The sequence below is a fragment of the Condylura cristata genome, unplaced genomic scaffold (genome assembly GCF_000260355.1).
Source record: "Condylura cristata isolate star-nosed mole 26May11 unplaced genomic scaffold, ConCri1.0 scaffold00030, whole genome shotgun sequence".
Classification (NCBI taxonomy): Eukaryota; Metazoa; Chordata; class Mammalia; order Eulipotyphla; family Talpidae; genus Condylura; species Condylura cristata.
This window is the reverse complement of record NW_004567131.1, coordinates 25952977-25969112: the sequence shown is the minus strand read 5'-3', so window position 1 is coordinate 25969112 and position 16136 is coordinate 25952977. Positions and strand designations below refer to the sequence as shown.

At 43.7% G+C, this 16136-nt stretch overlaps 1 protein-coding gene across 1 annotated transcript in view; it reads right to left on the bottom strand.

Moving 5' to 3' along the window:
• Nucleotides 1-16136, bottom strand: part of GAD2 (glutamate decarboxylase 2 (pancreatic islets and brain, 65kDa)) — a 53980-nt gene that overhangs the window by 17493 nt on the left and 20351 nt on the right. The window contains exons 9-12 of the mRNA XM_004691309.1: nucleotides 8392-8446; nucleotides 6767-6883; nucleotides 5080-5144; nucleotides 28-106 (exon numbers count right to left, since the gene is read on the bottom strand). Coding sequence (XP_004691366.1) covers nucleotides 28-106; nucleotides 5080-5144; nucleotides 6767-6883; nucleotides 8392-8446 — 316 coding nt within the window. The remainder of the gene's footprint in view (nucleotides 1-27; nucleotides 107-5079; nucleotides 5145-6766; nucleotides 6884-8391; nucleotides 8447-16136) is intronic.

Sequence of the window (16136 nt, the reverse complement as noted above, 5' to 3'; positions counted from 1 at the left end):
GGACAGTCATGATCAGGAAAGAATTACCTCTTCTCTAACCAGAAGAGCAGAGCACTGCAGAGGGACACCCATCATCTTGTGCGGGTTCCATGTCACAGAGTTGGCCCTGCCGGAAACAAAGCATGTTTACAGGTGTGACACTCGTGACAGGCTCAGACCACTCAGGCTCTCCACGTGGGCTGCTGGAATTCTCATGCTCTGGACACTCTTAATGTAACTTTCTCTTTCTGCAATATCATCTCCCTTAATTCCATCTAGTTAAATCTTACTTATTCTCTGAGACCCACATCAAGCATCATCATCAAGCATCATCTCTGCAATCTTTGACTTCATGCAAGTCCTCTCTCACACCTACAAGACTGCTTCCCCTCACCTCCTGGGGAGGGAACTTCTCCCTCTATAGGGTCCCAGAGCTCAGTCCACATGGTTATCAGGCAAGGCGAGTATCTGTGCATGTCTTCGGAGAGACTGGGGAATCCTTGAGGAGGAGACTCATTGGATGTGACTTGGATACAGGCTCAGAGGAGACATGGAAGTGACAGTAAAATCCATGGCCTGTGCCTCCAGAGCGCCGAGGAAGGCTGCTCCTCTCTGGCTGAAAAGCAGTTTGGGCTCACCCCACATCCAGGACATCGCTCGAGAACCCTGGGAAGACTCAAGGAGCTGGGAAGATCCCATCCGTCTACTTGATGAATGGCTGGTGTCGGCCCACCATTCAGAGAACACCTACAGGCTGGATCTTATCTGAATCAATGAATAGATTAGTTCTTCTTCCCGTCTCTCCTTGGCTTTGTCTTAGCTGTCAGGTGTGTTTAGGAAATGCGTAGGGGAAAGAAGCAAAGGCAGCCGGCCACTGTCCCTGGAAAGAGGGCGAAGTAGCTCTGTGAATAAATGTCCTGTGGAATTGAAAAGCTCCTTCTGAAAAAAATACCTGCTTGCTCAGAACTAGTCAAGAAACCTGGGTTCTGAGCCGTCGGTAGCAGTGGTGAAGCAGAGCTCTGCAGGCAGGTAGTCGCGAGTTTGCTTCTAGGTTCTACCATTTCCTAGCTGTGTGACCTGAGCAAATTACATAACCTCTCTGTGCTTAGTTTTTCTTATCTGCAAAAGGAGAATAATAGCAAATAAGTTGGGTAAAGCGCTCACAATTTTTATGTGTCCAATACATATAAGGCCTTAACTAAGTTTGAACTTTGCTAGGTTTCAATGCTGTCTTGCCCACTGCTCCCCTCAGTAGAGCTGCCTGTTCTGCTCCCCACTCTGTCTCTGATGAATCTTCTCACCCCCCCCACCCCATACCTCTGGCCTGTACCCCAGTTCTGTATGAATAAATAAATCTTAAAAAAAAAAAGAATAGATCTCCTGGGGTGGTGGGGGAGGGAATAAAGATTTAATATTTCTTTAAATGAAAAAAGAACTTTGTTTTGCTCGTTTAAGAGCAAAAAAGAAAAATAATAATAGCTCTCCTAAAGCCCACAACTACCCATTACCGAATTTTCTGTCTCAACTGTCTCCCAGAGGGGCTGCCTAATGAAGATGGCAAAAATCTGTGCAGAGTAATTCTAGGACATGGGCTGGATTTATTTGATAAATGTTGGCAATTTATGAAAAGTAACCTCAGGCCTATTCAAAATGTCTTGCTGTGGGATTCAGTCACATGAGTTTTGACTAAGTGGGAGAGAACTGAAATCTTTATGTTGTAAGACATATCCTGGTGACCTCATTTGTACCTCAGACTCAGTGGACCTCAAATGAACTCATCATCTTGTCCACTCCTTGTCCTCCCAGATTTGTTCTTCCTCTCTGTCTCCTGTGCCTCAGAAGGAAGACCGCTTTCCCGCCAAACATCCAGTTCCCAAACCTCAGTGTTTTAGTTTCATTTTCTTCCTTTGTGACCCCTTGCACTTCTGTTTCCCATGTCTGGGGCTCACCCACTCATTGCCCTTCTTGCTGGGGCCCACTCCTTTTCCCTGGACCATCCTGCTGTGTGTCCTCAGCTTCTCCCTGGACCATCCCGGTGTGTGTCCTCAGCTTTTCTTCCTTCTACTACTCCTGCAACTAGATGCTGACTCAGTTGCTGCCAGCTGCTTCCTGGCTTCCATCTTCTCTCAAATCCAGAGTTGACTTTCTAGAGCACAGGTAGGTTAGGAGTCATTGCTCTCTTCAAACCCACCCTGACTGCTAAGGGGCTTCTCAGCTTTTGTTCCAGGTGAGAAATGCTGCGTTCTCCCCCCACAACAGTGTCTCCCACAGCAGTCTGGGGAGTTTCACGCCGGCTCTGACCTGGCTGGCTGGGCAGGCCCTTCTCCCTAGCCACTGCCGCAAACTCATCTCGCTCTACACAAACTTGTCTACAAGGGCCCCGTGCAATTTCAAAGGTGTGTCTCTGCTCCTTACCTTGAATGAACACCCTCCTTCCATTTCTGCCTCCTGGTGTACCCCTCATTCTCTGTGCTAAGCTCTGATGCCCACGCCCTGGCTAAAGCCTTCCGGTAAGAGCCCTGTTTAAGGAATCATTCCTTCCTCTATGCCAGCTTGGTAGCTCACTCAGCCATCTCTTCAGCCTTTACTTCTGCTGGTTGAATTTTAATGCACCGTTGATTGTCAGTCTTTCCATTAGATTCTAAGCCCTTTGCAATTTGGCTACACATCACATTCATCTTTGTGTCCTCTCTGTGCCTAGCAAGTGGTTTGTGAATAGTGGCTGTAACTGAATTGAACTGATGAACCCTCAGCTCTCAGGGAAGGAATGGGGGCAAAAACTGGTAATACTTCAGCAGTTATTCTGGAACCTTCCTCTGGGCCAGAAAGCCTAGCCTTGAGGATGAACCACAGTGATGGATATTACCAGTCAGCAGCAACCTGCTGCAAGGTGGGATTAAGGAGCAGCCAGTTCACTACGCACCAAAACATACTTTGGAACCTCGTTCTCTTGCTAACATCCTAGAAACTTTGAGAGTTAGTAAGGAAGGAAGTTGCTTTCTGAGGATTTGGTTGGTTCTCCAAAAGAATGCAGACAGACTCCGGTACTCCTGTCATTTTGCTCTGAGAATGGCACTTTGGGGAACCCCTGTGATGCTGGGAGTCTCCAGATTTAGGGCCAGGAATTGACCATGAGCTTCTTCCATTTTAGAATGAGTCAGAATGCTTGGGAAAGAGTAATACTCCAAGGGAGGCAACTTTCTTCCTAAGCTTGTATCCATGCACCTTTGGCTCGGGGTTTCATCTATCACTTTATTTGTTAAATAAAGTATGCCTTTTGCTAACAAGTCAGCAGAATGGCTCATCTGAACCAAGTGGGTGGCTGAGGGGTTCTGCCTGGACCAGAACCCCAGCCGTCCCCTCATGGCGAGGGCTTCGTATTCGGCTCTCCCATGTAGCAGACTTAGTTACAGTACGACTTCAGAACTGTGGTGATTAGCAAGGACTCTCTGTTCCATGATGAGTGTTCTCAGCTTTGCTCTTAAATAATAGTCTTCAGCACAAAAGCATGTGGGTGTCTATTTTTCCAGGGTGCAGGGTAGGTAATTTAGTGCATGTTACAGAATTGTCGGTGGAGACTCTCCATGGCTGTCAGCACTTAGAGCCACAAGTGCATTAATGGCAGAATAACAGATGCTCGTGGTTTTTTTTTTTTTTTTTTTTTTTTGGTGCCAGGCAGAAGGACTCAAAGAAGAGCGGGTGTTGCGTGCAAGCACCTCCCAGGTCAGTCCCAGAATGTAATCCTGTTCTCATCAGGTGAGCAGGTCCTTCCAAGTTGTTCTCTCTTTTTTCCCCATTGTCTATCCTGGTTCAGGTCACTGCCACCCCCCTAAGCGTCTGGCTTCACATAGAGCTTCATGACAAAGGCCATGTCACTTGGGAGAAGCCCTGAGGGCCAGAGGGAGAGCCTAGAACTCGCTGGCACTGCAGTGCCAGGCCTGCCTCCCACTTACCCACAGGGGCCTGCTTGCAGCACTGGGGCAGACTGGGGACAGCGGTCCTGCTGACACCCCAGCCCGAGGCTCCCGTCACGAGGCAGGGTGTCCTGGACTCAGCTCTGTATCCCACTCCCTGGCATCACCTGGCACTTCCTGTATGTTCATCCTCGTTGGTTGCCCTGAGTGACCAGGTTGGCAACTCTCCCAAACTCCAAAAGCCTCTCTCCTAATCCTGAAACAGAAATGATTGTGCCGACATATCCAGGGGTGGAACGAGAAGGAAATTTCTCCTGGGCAGCATCCGGCTACTTGGCTGGGCACCGTGGGCATCTGGCAGCCGCTGGTGAGTTAGGGTTTTCCTTACCGCCTGACGTGTAGAGTCACGACTACGGCTGAGCCTCCATGCTATGACCGGAGACCCGGGGACTCTGAGCTCCCTTTGCTCATGGTCCAGAGCCAAAACCAAGGCTGACTGTGCATGGTGTATTTCGCTTCTTTTTTCTCAGGATCCGAATATGTCTGATGTTGATCAACTATCCTCTCCGTTGTGTTTTGCAACTTTCTCAGTGTTCTAATGCTTAGTCTCTAAAAAACAAGTGGGCTTTGCAGCATCAAGCAGAGCCTTATTAGGAGAAAATGATAATGGCCATGACACTGTGAGGCACTATCCTCACAAAGATGTTATGTGCAGTCAACTGGCCTTATTAAGCCCCAAATGCTCACGTCAACATTGAATTACAGGTTGTATATTTGCCTTGCAAAAATTAGTTGATGTCTTGCTGAAAGCACTGGGTAGCATCTTTTTTTTGAACAAGAGAGCAAGCGATCCTCTCTCTAGGAAACTGGGATTGTCTGCAGGTTTCTAATATTTTTGCTATTTAGTTCAGAGATCCCAGAAATTCGCTCCTGAGTCCTCCGGTGAACCTCAGACCTCGGCTAGGACCGTCTAGCTTGAGACCATCTACCTGGATTACTTGATGCAGACTTTGATTTCCTTTTGTTATTTACATGTAATCTTTGTGAGCATGTCCCACACAGGCAAGGCACACAAGCGCTGCTCAGTGGTCACCTGCATTCCAAGAGTTCTTAGAAATTGGCTGTAATTTGCTTTTCACATTTAACTTTTTACACTTTCCAATGTTAACAAGAAAAATGTCCCTACCTCTCCACGCCGCTCAGTTTCCACTTGTGTTTCCGGGACATCAGTAATCCCCCACCCCAGGCTGCCTGAAAAAGGAAGATCAGACATGGATTGCTTAGATTTCTAATATGGAGTCTTCTAGAATCGTGAGAGTCTCCTCAATCCCAGGCAACTAAGGGGTGAGCCACCTTCCTCTGGCATTAGACTTTCAAAACTTAAGTTGGGGGGGACATTCTACCCCACCTTTATATGGGTGTAAAGAGTCAAATTCAGGACACATTTGCTCAGTCTACACAAGAAAGAGAAAGATCCCTCCCTTTCATCCCTCACCATGCAACATCTTCCTTAAAAACAGATGTCCAGATGGAGATTCACTTGGAAACGTTAACATACTTTGCATAGAAAAATAATCCCTGGGATACATTTATATAAAAAAATCTTGTGAGGATAGAATTCCTTTTTTGTTGTAAATTTCATTTTTTTATACTTTGAAAAATTAATCTAATTTTTCCACTATGTAATATTTAAAGTTTTTTTTTAAAAAAAGAAACAAAATAATGTTTATATGTACTTATGTCTATTACAGACATAAAGCATTAATGATAGCAAATGATGACTTTGATAGGTTCCAAAGAAAGTTAATGTCATTTGTTAAAAGGTCCCTTGGCACTAATTTAAGTAGAGAGCATCTGTTGGCTTACAAACATGCAGACATTGTTATTTTTAAAGTTGTCATGGTAATCCTTTCTGTGAATCAGCCTGCAAGGTTTAACAGGCTCTCCAGATGCAAGACTCAGGTCACTTATGGTACTTGAGTTTTTCAAGCTTCTCTTGGAGTCTTGTGTAAAACGAAGGGGCTCCTGATAGCCTAATGAATTAGTAATACTATGATTCAGGGATGGAAGAGAAGGTCGGTAATTGCTAGGCAGGAGAATTGTGGAATAATGGAGACTTGCCTAGCTGAGGCTGTGGATGTGTTTGTCTCCTAAAGAAAGGGGGATTAATTTGGTCTGAATACTTATTAAATCTCATCTCTGAGTTCCACTGTGAGTAACACTAAATTTGAGCAATTAACTAATACTAAAGTCTAAACTTGAATCCCTTCCATTTATCTTTTTGGAAACGGACACATTTTTCCCTTTGAAAATGCTTTAGTTGGCACAGCTTTGTAATTTCCTAGTGTGACTAGGCTTAGAGTCAACATAGCCCAAATACAATTTATCTTCTTAGCTGACCAAGCGAAGGGTCTGGGTAACTGGTGTCCATGTTTTCTAGCAAGGTGTCAATCCTGCTTTTCTCATCAAATATCCAACTCCTCTCTGACTTGGCTCCTGCCCTCAGGGTTTCCTGTGTGAACACAATTCCTTTTTACCCTGTTGATCGTTCTCGTGGGGCAGTCAGATCTGCCTGTGTGTGACTGGCCTGTGTATGCAGGCGCTATTCCTCCAAGAACCCTGTGGTTCACTGAATCGAGAACTAAGTGGTAGCAGGAGTGCTGGTCTTAGAAATAAGAGTAATGTTCTATTGGAAACATGAAGACTGAATCAGCCTCAGGTTGCTTCCAGGCAATGTTTTGTGCTCTGAGTGTGCGCTATTTGCTCTGTATAAAGCTTATGTGGAAAGAAGAGAGAGAGCAAAATTTCATCCCATAACCCATGGGCCAAACTTGTGCACGGACCCTTAGTGGTAGTGCTCAGAGAATACTCACGTCCACATGCATCCAGATCTTATACTTTTTGCAAATATCAGCGACAGCTAAGAGGGGATCAAACGCTCCATACACGGTGGTCCCAGCTGTAGCACTCACAAGGAAAGGAACAAACCCCTATGCAAACGAGAAAGCCCCACAGAATGCAAGATGGGTTCAAGGGTTCTTTTGAAAAGCTGATAAAACAAAGGCAAATTCTCCCCCGCCAGTACACTGGTATTTCTTGAACTGTCAGAAGGGTTAGTGACACCGTGCAGCCTGGTAGGCATCATGTCCACTCTCTGGGACACGAGATCTGAGTCGGTCTCTCACTCTGCCCCTGTTGTTTAATGAGAACAGATATTCTGGTTCTCCAGGCGCTTGCACTTGGACCCAGGCAGGAGCGAGCTTTGTGACACCCTCAGTCAGTCCTGTTTTCCAGGTAGATTGTTCTGCCCTTTCTTCCCTTTGTTTACTGGCTAGTCTTCCTGGTTGATAACAGAACCTCTAAGCTTGCTTAATCCCCCAGAGTGGGCAGGCAGGAGAACAAAAGAAGAAACTCTGACCAACCCATTATTCCTCTTTAGAAAAACTCAGATAATCTATTTGGAAATTTAGAGGAGAGGCCTCGCATGGCTATAAACATGAAATCATGGCTTTTATTCATCTGTCTGACCTTGGCTAGATGAACATTGATTGACATAATAGGCAGCTGCTGAAAGGAGGCAGAACGCAGAACCAGGGTCTGGACCAGCGTGCTCGGAGACTGTCCTGTTAGTTTCTAGGAGCTGAGGTTACAGTGTCAGCCTGCAGGTGGCAGCAAAGGTTTAGTGTTGTGGTTTTACCTTCCTGGGAGTATGGATATGTCTCGGACCAGTGTATGATGGTGCATGGAAAGGAAGGAGACTTGGTGATGATCTTATTGTCGTATGTACAGATGTTGAATTACAATGCTGTACATCTGAAACCTGTGCACTTTTTTCAGTAAATGTTCCTTCAATAAAAATATTAAACAAAAAGAACCAGGGAAATCTGCTGCTGAGACTTTGTAGGGAAAAAAGCAGATAGAAATAAACTGCTTCGGTTCATCATGATAAAACACCTGCGTTATGTCAGTGAACTAGGGATTGTTGATTGTAAATGCTAAGCGTTGTAGGAGGAGAGTTCCCAAAACTCATCCCAGGATACAAATCATCCCAGGATACAATTAGGCGAGCTTTGCAGGACTCTTTAGCAGGCCTTCTTAAAAGAGTTATACGTGCTTTGGGGAATCAGTTTTGTCAGTTATGAATCTAGGCAGGGAAAACTGACCCTTCAAATAACTGGACAGTGGTAACTCACAGGCTGTGTTAGTTTCTTTTTTGTACTGTGAAAATGATCTTTCAATCATGTATCTGATTCACCTCAACCCTCAGCATACAGGAAGACAAACGATTTGGGAACTTACAGAATCACTGTGGATATATTTACACAGCACCTGTCTATACTCGGGAAAAGAAATAACAAGTAGATGCAAAATTCTGTATTTTCACTATAGTTGGGAGGTTGAGGCTTGAAGCCTTTTCCTAAAATAAAGGCAAAGTCTGTCTCCACTGTTTGGGTATAGGAATGTGTAACCATAGCCTGTGATTTTCTGCCAAACTTACTTTTTGTTTGACTTCAAGGATCCTTCTTTCAAGATCAGATGGAATCATTTTTCCCCTGAAAGGAAAAATTGTAAACAGATTATAGATTTTCTTATCAGTTACCTTGTTATTTTTATAAGGGGCCATACTACTCAAGCAAAAGTTCAATGCTTAAAGGCTGATGATAACTATCAGTTCAAACAACTTCCTTGGCATTTCTAGAAAGAAATGCCATTCCTGAAAGATGCCTAAGTCAATTTCTGATCCTTTCAGGAAACTCCCTACCACACTCTGTAGAACGGGCACAGGTCCCTCACTCTGTACAGCTGCCTTTTTAGGGCACCCTCTTCATTTGGTTAAAACAAGTCTGCTTTGGAACAAAACTTAACAATGAACAGAGTATAGGAATTTGTATTGCAAATCTTGTCATGAATGGACCGGACCTACAAGTTCACCAATAGACAAACACCAAGAAGAAACAACCCATCGCAAAACATTTGAATGGAAATATTAAGTAAAGAGCTACCTAATTACATGCCAAATGCTAAAAGAACAAAGCAGATAAAAACCTCAAGGCTCAAATTTCAAACCTTTAGACAGACAGCCACTGAAGAGAGAATCAACCTTTTATCTTCAAAATGTTTCTTTCCTAAAATAAAAACTCAGGCAGTGCTTTGGTTATTCTAGAAGCCCACAATTACACCAATCAGAAGACACTCTTCATCTCTACTGGCAGCTAGGTATGCCAGATGTGTGATCTTAGTCAAGTTACTTAATTTCCTTGCGACTCTTATGCTTAGAAAGCAGCAATGGAGTTACTTCATGGTATTATGAGGATTCACTTTATTAATAAATGCAAAACTGGTTTAAAAATACTCGGCATAGGGCCCTCCCTGGTGGCGCAGCAAGTTAAAGCACAGCAATGAGAAGCTAAAGCCACTTCCGCATGAATTTGATTCCCGCCTGCCCCGGAGGTGACCCACATGGCAAGGCAGACCTCTCCTGACCCACCTGCTGCTCCCCTCAGCAGTGTACTTCGTGGATCTGCCTGTTCTGCTCCCCACTCTGTCTCTGGTGAAGCCTCTTGCCGCCCCTGAGCCTCTGGCCTGTACCCCAGTTCTGTATGCACAAATAAATAAATCTTTAAAAAAAAAATACTTGGCATAGAGGAGTCATCTAGTAATTGGTAGCTTCTATTGTTGAGATTATTATGCACGGTGGCATTCCTATCCTAACTCTTTGAGATAATAAAATGGTCCAGGGACAGAATACAGTCATGTATCTGTCAACAGGGACCGCTATAGGGCGGTGGTCCCAAGGGCTAGGCTTTACACCTCTGGAGGCAGGCAGCTCTGCCTTCTAGGCTTATAGGGCTACACCCTGTGATGTCTACGCATTGAAGGAGTCACCTTACAACTCATTTCTCAGAACATATTCATAGCTGTAGTTGCATAGTACCCAAAATGCTTTCTTTACCCAAAATATCTCTCTCAGGTTGCTAAACTGGCTAATTTTCACACCAAGGGCATCGATCCAGGGATTTATAAAACACTTTGAAAAATAAAATTATTATGGGAAGGAGAGTTTCACACTAGCTACGTCCTGCCAGTACTGGAGTTTGGTGAGCGGGCAGCATGTGCTGGAATCTGTTGTTAGTTTAGCCATCCACCTGTGGCTATCCCTATGATTTTGGATCTAGAACAAGTGCTGGGTTTCTTCGTTACATCTTTTTGTATTGCCTGGCCTACCTTCTTGCTGAAATATGTTATTTTATTGTAAATTACTTTTATTGCATATCTCCATTTTATAAAAATAACCTGGGCATTAAAGAGTGAGTAGTTATGTTTTCTGCAATTTTCTTTTCAGGCTAATAAAGGGGTGTTGTAAAACAGTTGGGATGTAAGGTAGACATTAGGGCTCTGAGCACTAAGAACACTGATTGATGTGAACTTGTTTTCCAAAGAAAGGCAGTTAAAATGCAATTACCTGAGCAACAGTAATGAACATGTTACCAGCCATTATGAGGCAGGTTAGAAGGCAACAAGAGCATTAAATGCACATTTAGCTTGGCTCCCTTCAGAGCAGCCCACTTTGGAGAGCCTCTGTGAGATGAAGAAGTCCAGAGAGCCAGAGTGGGCAGGAGCTGCAGGCATCTGCCCCCTTCATTTCTCCCTTCCCTTTGCAGCTTGCCCCAGGGGGCCCCTTAGAGCTACTCAGCCTCCCCAAGATCAGATTTTGCAGAAATACCTTCACCTGCCTGGATACATCTCTCAGAGGGATTTGGGAACTGCATTTCTCTTTTACATACAGTTTTGCACACATTAACATTGCCACAGTATTTCTGTAGGTAAACCAGTAGGTTAAAAGAAAGAAGCCCTAGAAGGTGTTTGCAAATTCCAGATCTTACTTGTCTGCCACTCGCTGACGTTTGCCTGGACGGGTTTTGGGTGGACTGGCCAGACAGTTGCCCGGAGCCCGGCATGCCAGCTGGGGCTGCAGAACCTTTGTTTGTTGGGGCCACATGACTGAAAAGCAAGACTTTAACCAAAGGGAATGTTCATATGTTCACTTTAACAACTGACCAGACAGCTCGAATGGGGGCCTCTGGAGATATTTATGATCTTAGAAATGGCTGAATTACTTTAGAATAGTGGTTCTTAAAATTTACTTTGTGTGTCTTTAAAATACAGGCTTCTTGTCTCTGCTCTTAGAGATTTTGATTCAGTCTGTCAGGGATAGTGACACCCAGAAAAGTCATCCCACAAATATGTGTTAAGCACTGCTAGGATGCTAGGGTATCAGTGAAACTGAAGTTTTGACTCTCCAGGGCTTACATGTTTACAGAGGAAACCAGTCACAACATAGTAAATAGACAAATATATAACGGAACCTGCATTTCTAACATTCACCCCAAGGGCATTCTTTTTTTTTTTTTAAAGATTTATTTATTTATGCATACAGAACTGGGGTACAGGCCAGAGGCTCAAGGGCGGTGAGAGGCTTCACCAGAGACAGAGCGGGGAACAGAACAGACAGATCGACGAAGTACACTGCTGAGGGGAGCAGCGGGCGGGTCAGGAGAGGTCTGCCACGTCATGTGTTCACCTCTGGGGCAGGATAGAACTCTGACCCATGCAGCTGCAGCTCACTTGCGGTGCTGCTGCGTCCTAACCTGTTGTGCCACCAGGGAGGGCCCCCAAGGGATTCTTAAGCAGGTAGCCTGAGGTCCATTTACTGAGAAACATCACTTAAGACATGGGAATCTTTGCCTTGTAGGCAGTTAAGTAAATGAGTCACCTTCTAGCCAAGTAGTATTCATGCGACCTGTGCTTGGACCCTTGCGGCTCAGGGAGTGAGCAGGTGCACCAACTGTGGCACTGAGTTTCCTCTGCCTGCCCACGGGCCGGGAAGTGAGAGGACATCAGTGACTGCCCGCTGGTTGTTCTGAGGATCACAAGTGTCTGGCCAGGCCAGGCGTTTGGCTCAAGAGTCTCCTGGTGCAGCTGTTGCATCTGCTATGGCTGGTCTACGTGTGTTTCTATCACAAAAATGTGTATTTTTAATGTTTACTATCCAGGCTTTAGCCGCACAGTGAAGTATGATGGATGCTTCATAATGCTGTTTTCTGTTTAGTTGTTAGGTTTAAACTAGGAGGATGGTTCAAGTGAGGGTTGGTGTTTTGAATGTGGCTGATTTGTGCTGAGATTCCAGTCAGCAATGGATTCGAAAACTTCATATGATGCTGTTGGGTCAGATAACCTGATAAAATTGCCTGGGAAAAATTGTGTGATGCCATTTTGAGCAGCAAACATCTTCTTGAGGGAAGAAGCAAAAGACACATCACACTACTATTCTGGAGCTTGACCCAAAATCCTGGTTCCCTTCCTATGGCTCCGAAGGAGAAATCTAACTTACCAACAGTGGCGTGTACTTGGCAGCAGGAACCTCAGGGGGCATCCGAGTGGCCACATATTGGGTGATTGAGTGACCTGGGGCCCAGCTCACTGGCTGGGCTGAAACTCGGCTAATTCTACTTGACTTGTACCTGAGTAGAGCTTGGCTCTAGTTCAGGAGATATGTGTCCAAAGAAGGGATGCGTAAATCCTTCCCTTAGAAATTGACCAAAAAATGGGCGTTGCAGGGAAGTGCACTGGGCTATGGTGATGGCACACGGGTGACTTGGTGGTGGGAAGCCCATGGGAATTACAATTGAGATGGAAAAAGGCACACAATGATGTAAAATAAACTATTATATATATATATATGTGTGTGTGTGTGTGTGTGTGTGTGTGTGTGTATACATATATATTTGACTAACGTCAGGACCTAAACAGCAACACACCAGCAGCAAAATGAGTTACTTGTTTTAGAAGAGGTCAGAGCCCTGTGCCGTCCTTCATGAACTCAGCTCCTCACACTAACCTGACAGGTAAATTATTATTGTTCATACTTTGCAGAAATTCAGTTTTAAGAGGCAGCTGAACATGGCTAAGAGCTTCAGATGTGGAGAGAGAATAGCTGGGTTTCTGCCCCAGATCCTATGTTAATTATGTGTGCTTTAAGAACTAATTTCTTTCCTCATTTATAGAATGATGATAATAGCACTTGCCTCACAAGTTAGAGGGTGAAATGAGACGATAACTATACAACATTATAAAGCACTAAATATAAACCTGTTTAACATCCAGTAAACAAGGCACAGTAGACAATCGCATTGTTATTAACAGCTGTAGCACCATCAACCCTTGAACAGTGAGGGAGTTGGGGGCACCAGTCCCTCTTCCCTCAGTAAAAAATCCAGGGGTGACTTATACTACAGTCTAGTGTCCATGGGTTCTTCACCAGTAGATTAAACCATCCATCAGCCGTGGACGGCTGAATTGGTGAATGCACAAGCCAAGGATAGAAAGGTCCTCATGTAAGTGGATCTACACAGTCCCAGCCCTTGTGATTCCAGGAGCAGTTGCACTGGCATTATGGGACCTGAAAGATGTCATGGTCAAGATTTCAAACCTAGCATGGCCTGACATCAGAACCCAGATTCCTAGCAGTGCACAAGCAATGGCTTCCAAAAATATTCATGAAGCTTAAATGAAATGCCTCCCACCTTGACTTAGGAAGACACTTATCAAGCTAAATTATAGAATTATACCAATGTATCTAGTGCTTCCACTATGGCTTTCTGGAAACACACAACCTCCTGCGAAGACATATTGTTCCATCATTTTTCAATAGTGGGATAGTTTTGATAGTTCTTGATTGTATATCACCCAAATATCTCAAAACCTGTTCTGAGTCACTTGCTGCTCCCCTCAGCAGTGTATTTTAGTAAATCCACATTTTCTGCTTTCCATTCTGTCTCTGGTGAATCTTGTCACTCCCCACACCTCTGGCCTACGTCCCACTTCTATGCCAAACAACAAAAAAATCATGTTAAATTGATTTACATATGCACTCACTATAAAACAAACTAAATGATGTGTGACTTGGGATTCCAAATGTGATATATTAAAGACCCTTTTCTTCTTTATGTGGAACATCCATATAGATGCCATTGGGGCTAGAATTGGAACTGGTAGAGAACTAGAAATGAAGGGAAACAAGGTGTTCTGACAATCTTCCCTCCTCCCCAAACTACCATCCCCATTGCATGAGCCTGGTTTTGGACAGAAGGATTATAAGTAGTTCAATTTACCATGCCGGAAATCATGCTTGGCTATTCTAAATAACTTGTGAGTCAAGGAGGAAACCTAGACTGTAATTATAGAACATGAAAAATTAATGATATGGGAATGCTACCTATAAAAATAGGAAAAGCATCTTAAATCCTTTTCATAGGAGTGCAGATAGCATGAAATGCTCTTGAAATTAAATAACAGAATAAAAACAACCAAACTAAATATTTAACCTAAGAAGCTAAGGAAAAAACAACATAGGCAGAAAGAATGTGTGAATTTTTCAATGAATTAGAAACTTTATAAAGTTGATAATGAATATATTAAAAAACTGGCACATGGAATATCTAGATAGCTGATTAGTTTAACAAAAAAGTGAGAAAATGTTAACATTTGATTGAGGTAGGAGGTTAGGGTTCAAGATAAAATACTGCCTTTTGGACAACATGGTTGGAACTTGAGGTGGTTATGTTAAGGAAGAAATCTGTAAAGAAGATTATGAGAAACAAGCCTGTAGATGTGCCCTTTGCCATTCTCACGTGATCTTCTGAGCTACACATCTGACTTTAACGAGGAGATGGTAATGGAATCAAGATGGCTGCCGACTGTTTGAACTGACTCTGACTGGCACGGTGGGTAAAAATGACTGCTCCTGGAGCGACCTACTCTACTTCATCCCCCCAACAGGCTCTTCTACAATACTGTAGAATAAACTGCTGAAACCCTTTCACAGGCAACTTAGCCTGATATAATACTAAGACTGTTCCTGTAATTTAATTAGCAATAATACTAAGAAATAATCAGAAATGGAGAAGCCCTGGACACCAAAGGACATTCGTTTATAATAAGCAACACCCACAACAGGGATGAACAGGGAATAGTAGGGGACTAACATCTACTTGCTTTGTTCTAGTTTGACAATACTCTGCCAGCATATTTCATTTTCCTGACAATATTTTCAGAGAAAGGCATGGAGAGACTGTTGTCCAAGTGAGTACTGGAGATGTGGTTTGAATTCAGTTGGCCAGCTCTGTAAAGTATTTTCATGTTTTTTTTGTGTGTGTGTGTATGTATGTACATATGTGTATATATGTGTGTATACACATACATATATTTACATATGTATGTGTATACACACACACAAACATATATATATAAAAAGAACAGTTCTACTAGAAAAGGGACAGAAAAGTAAGACACTTCCATAGGCACAACATGCCTATCATACTTTCTTAGACCTCAGATTTTATGTAGTTAGTGTGTTATTTGTACTCATGTGGAAAAATATTTACGTGGCATGTCTACGTAGAAAAAGAAACATGACTACAGTATGTTACAAAATTAAGAAAGAAGAACCAACCTCTCTATACTTGGAAAAAGAGATTCATAGGTTTCGACACTTAGATGCTATTAGTGCTGGTCTTTGGGTGAACTGTGATTTTCGATGTGATTTTCAAAGTAAGCTTCTGTGGCTTTGGAGAAGGGGAGAAGGTCATTGGCTCCTTTTCGCGTTCTGTGACTCCCCCTCTTGCCCTCTACCTTCCTTCCCCTTGCTACACCTCATACTTCCAGCGATTATTTTTCTCCTCGGCTGCCACGTCCCCTCCCGTGGTGCCTAAGTGAGAAATCCTTAGAGCTCGGCAGGGTCAAGGTACTGGGCACACGGGAGGAATACGTGGCCCTCCAGGAATAGAAGAATGGCTGATTCTCGAATGGTCACTGTAACTTTTGATTTGTTTCCTGATTCTGTTGACACACAACGTACTGAACCAAAGAAATGTTATGGACACTGTGCTTCGTTCTAATGCAACTCTTGAAAGGAATGTAGCCTCCTCTGTTCTCGATACTGATTTAATTCTGAGAAACTCTGCTACAATCTTTAATTCTATTAAACTATTAACTCCTGTACACCAGGTGGCTTGTGAAAAGAATGGAGAGAGCAATTAAAAGGATTAGCAAGGCATAAGTGATAGATAGGACATTTGTTTGGCACCACTGAACCTTGAATACACAATGGTTCTCAGGGCCCCAGGTTGGTCTTGGGCCTCTGACATCATCTCAGAAACAATAAAAAAAAATGTATTACCTGTC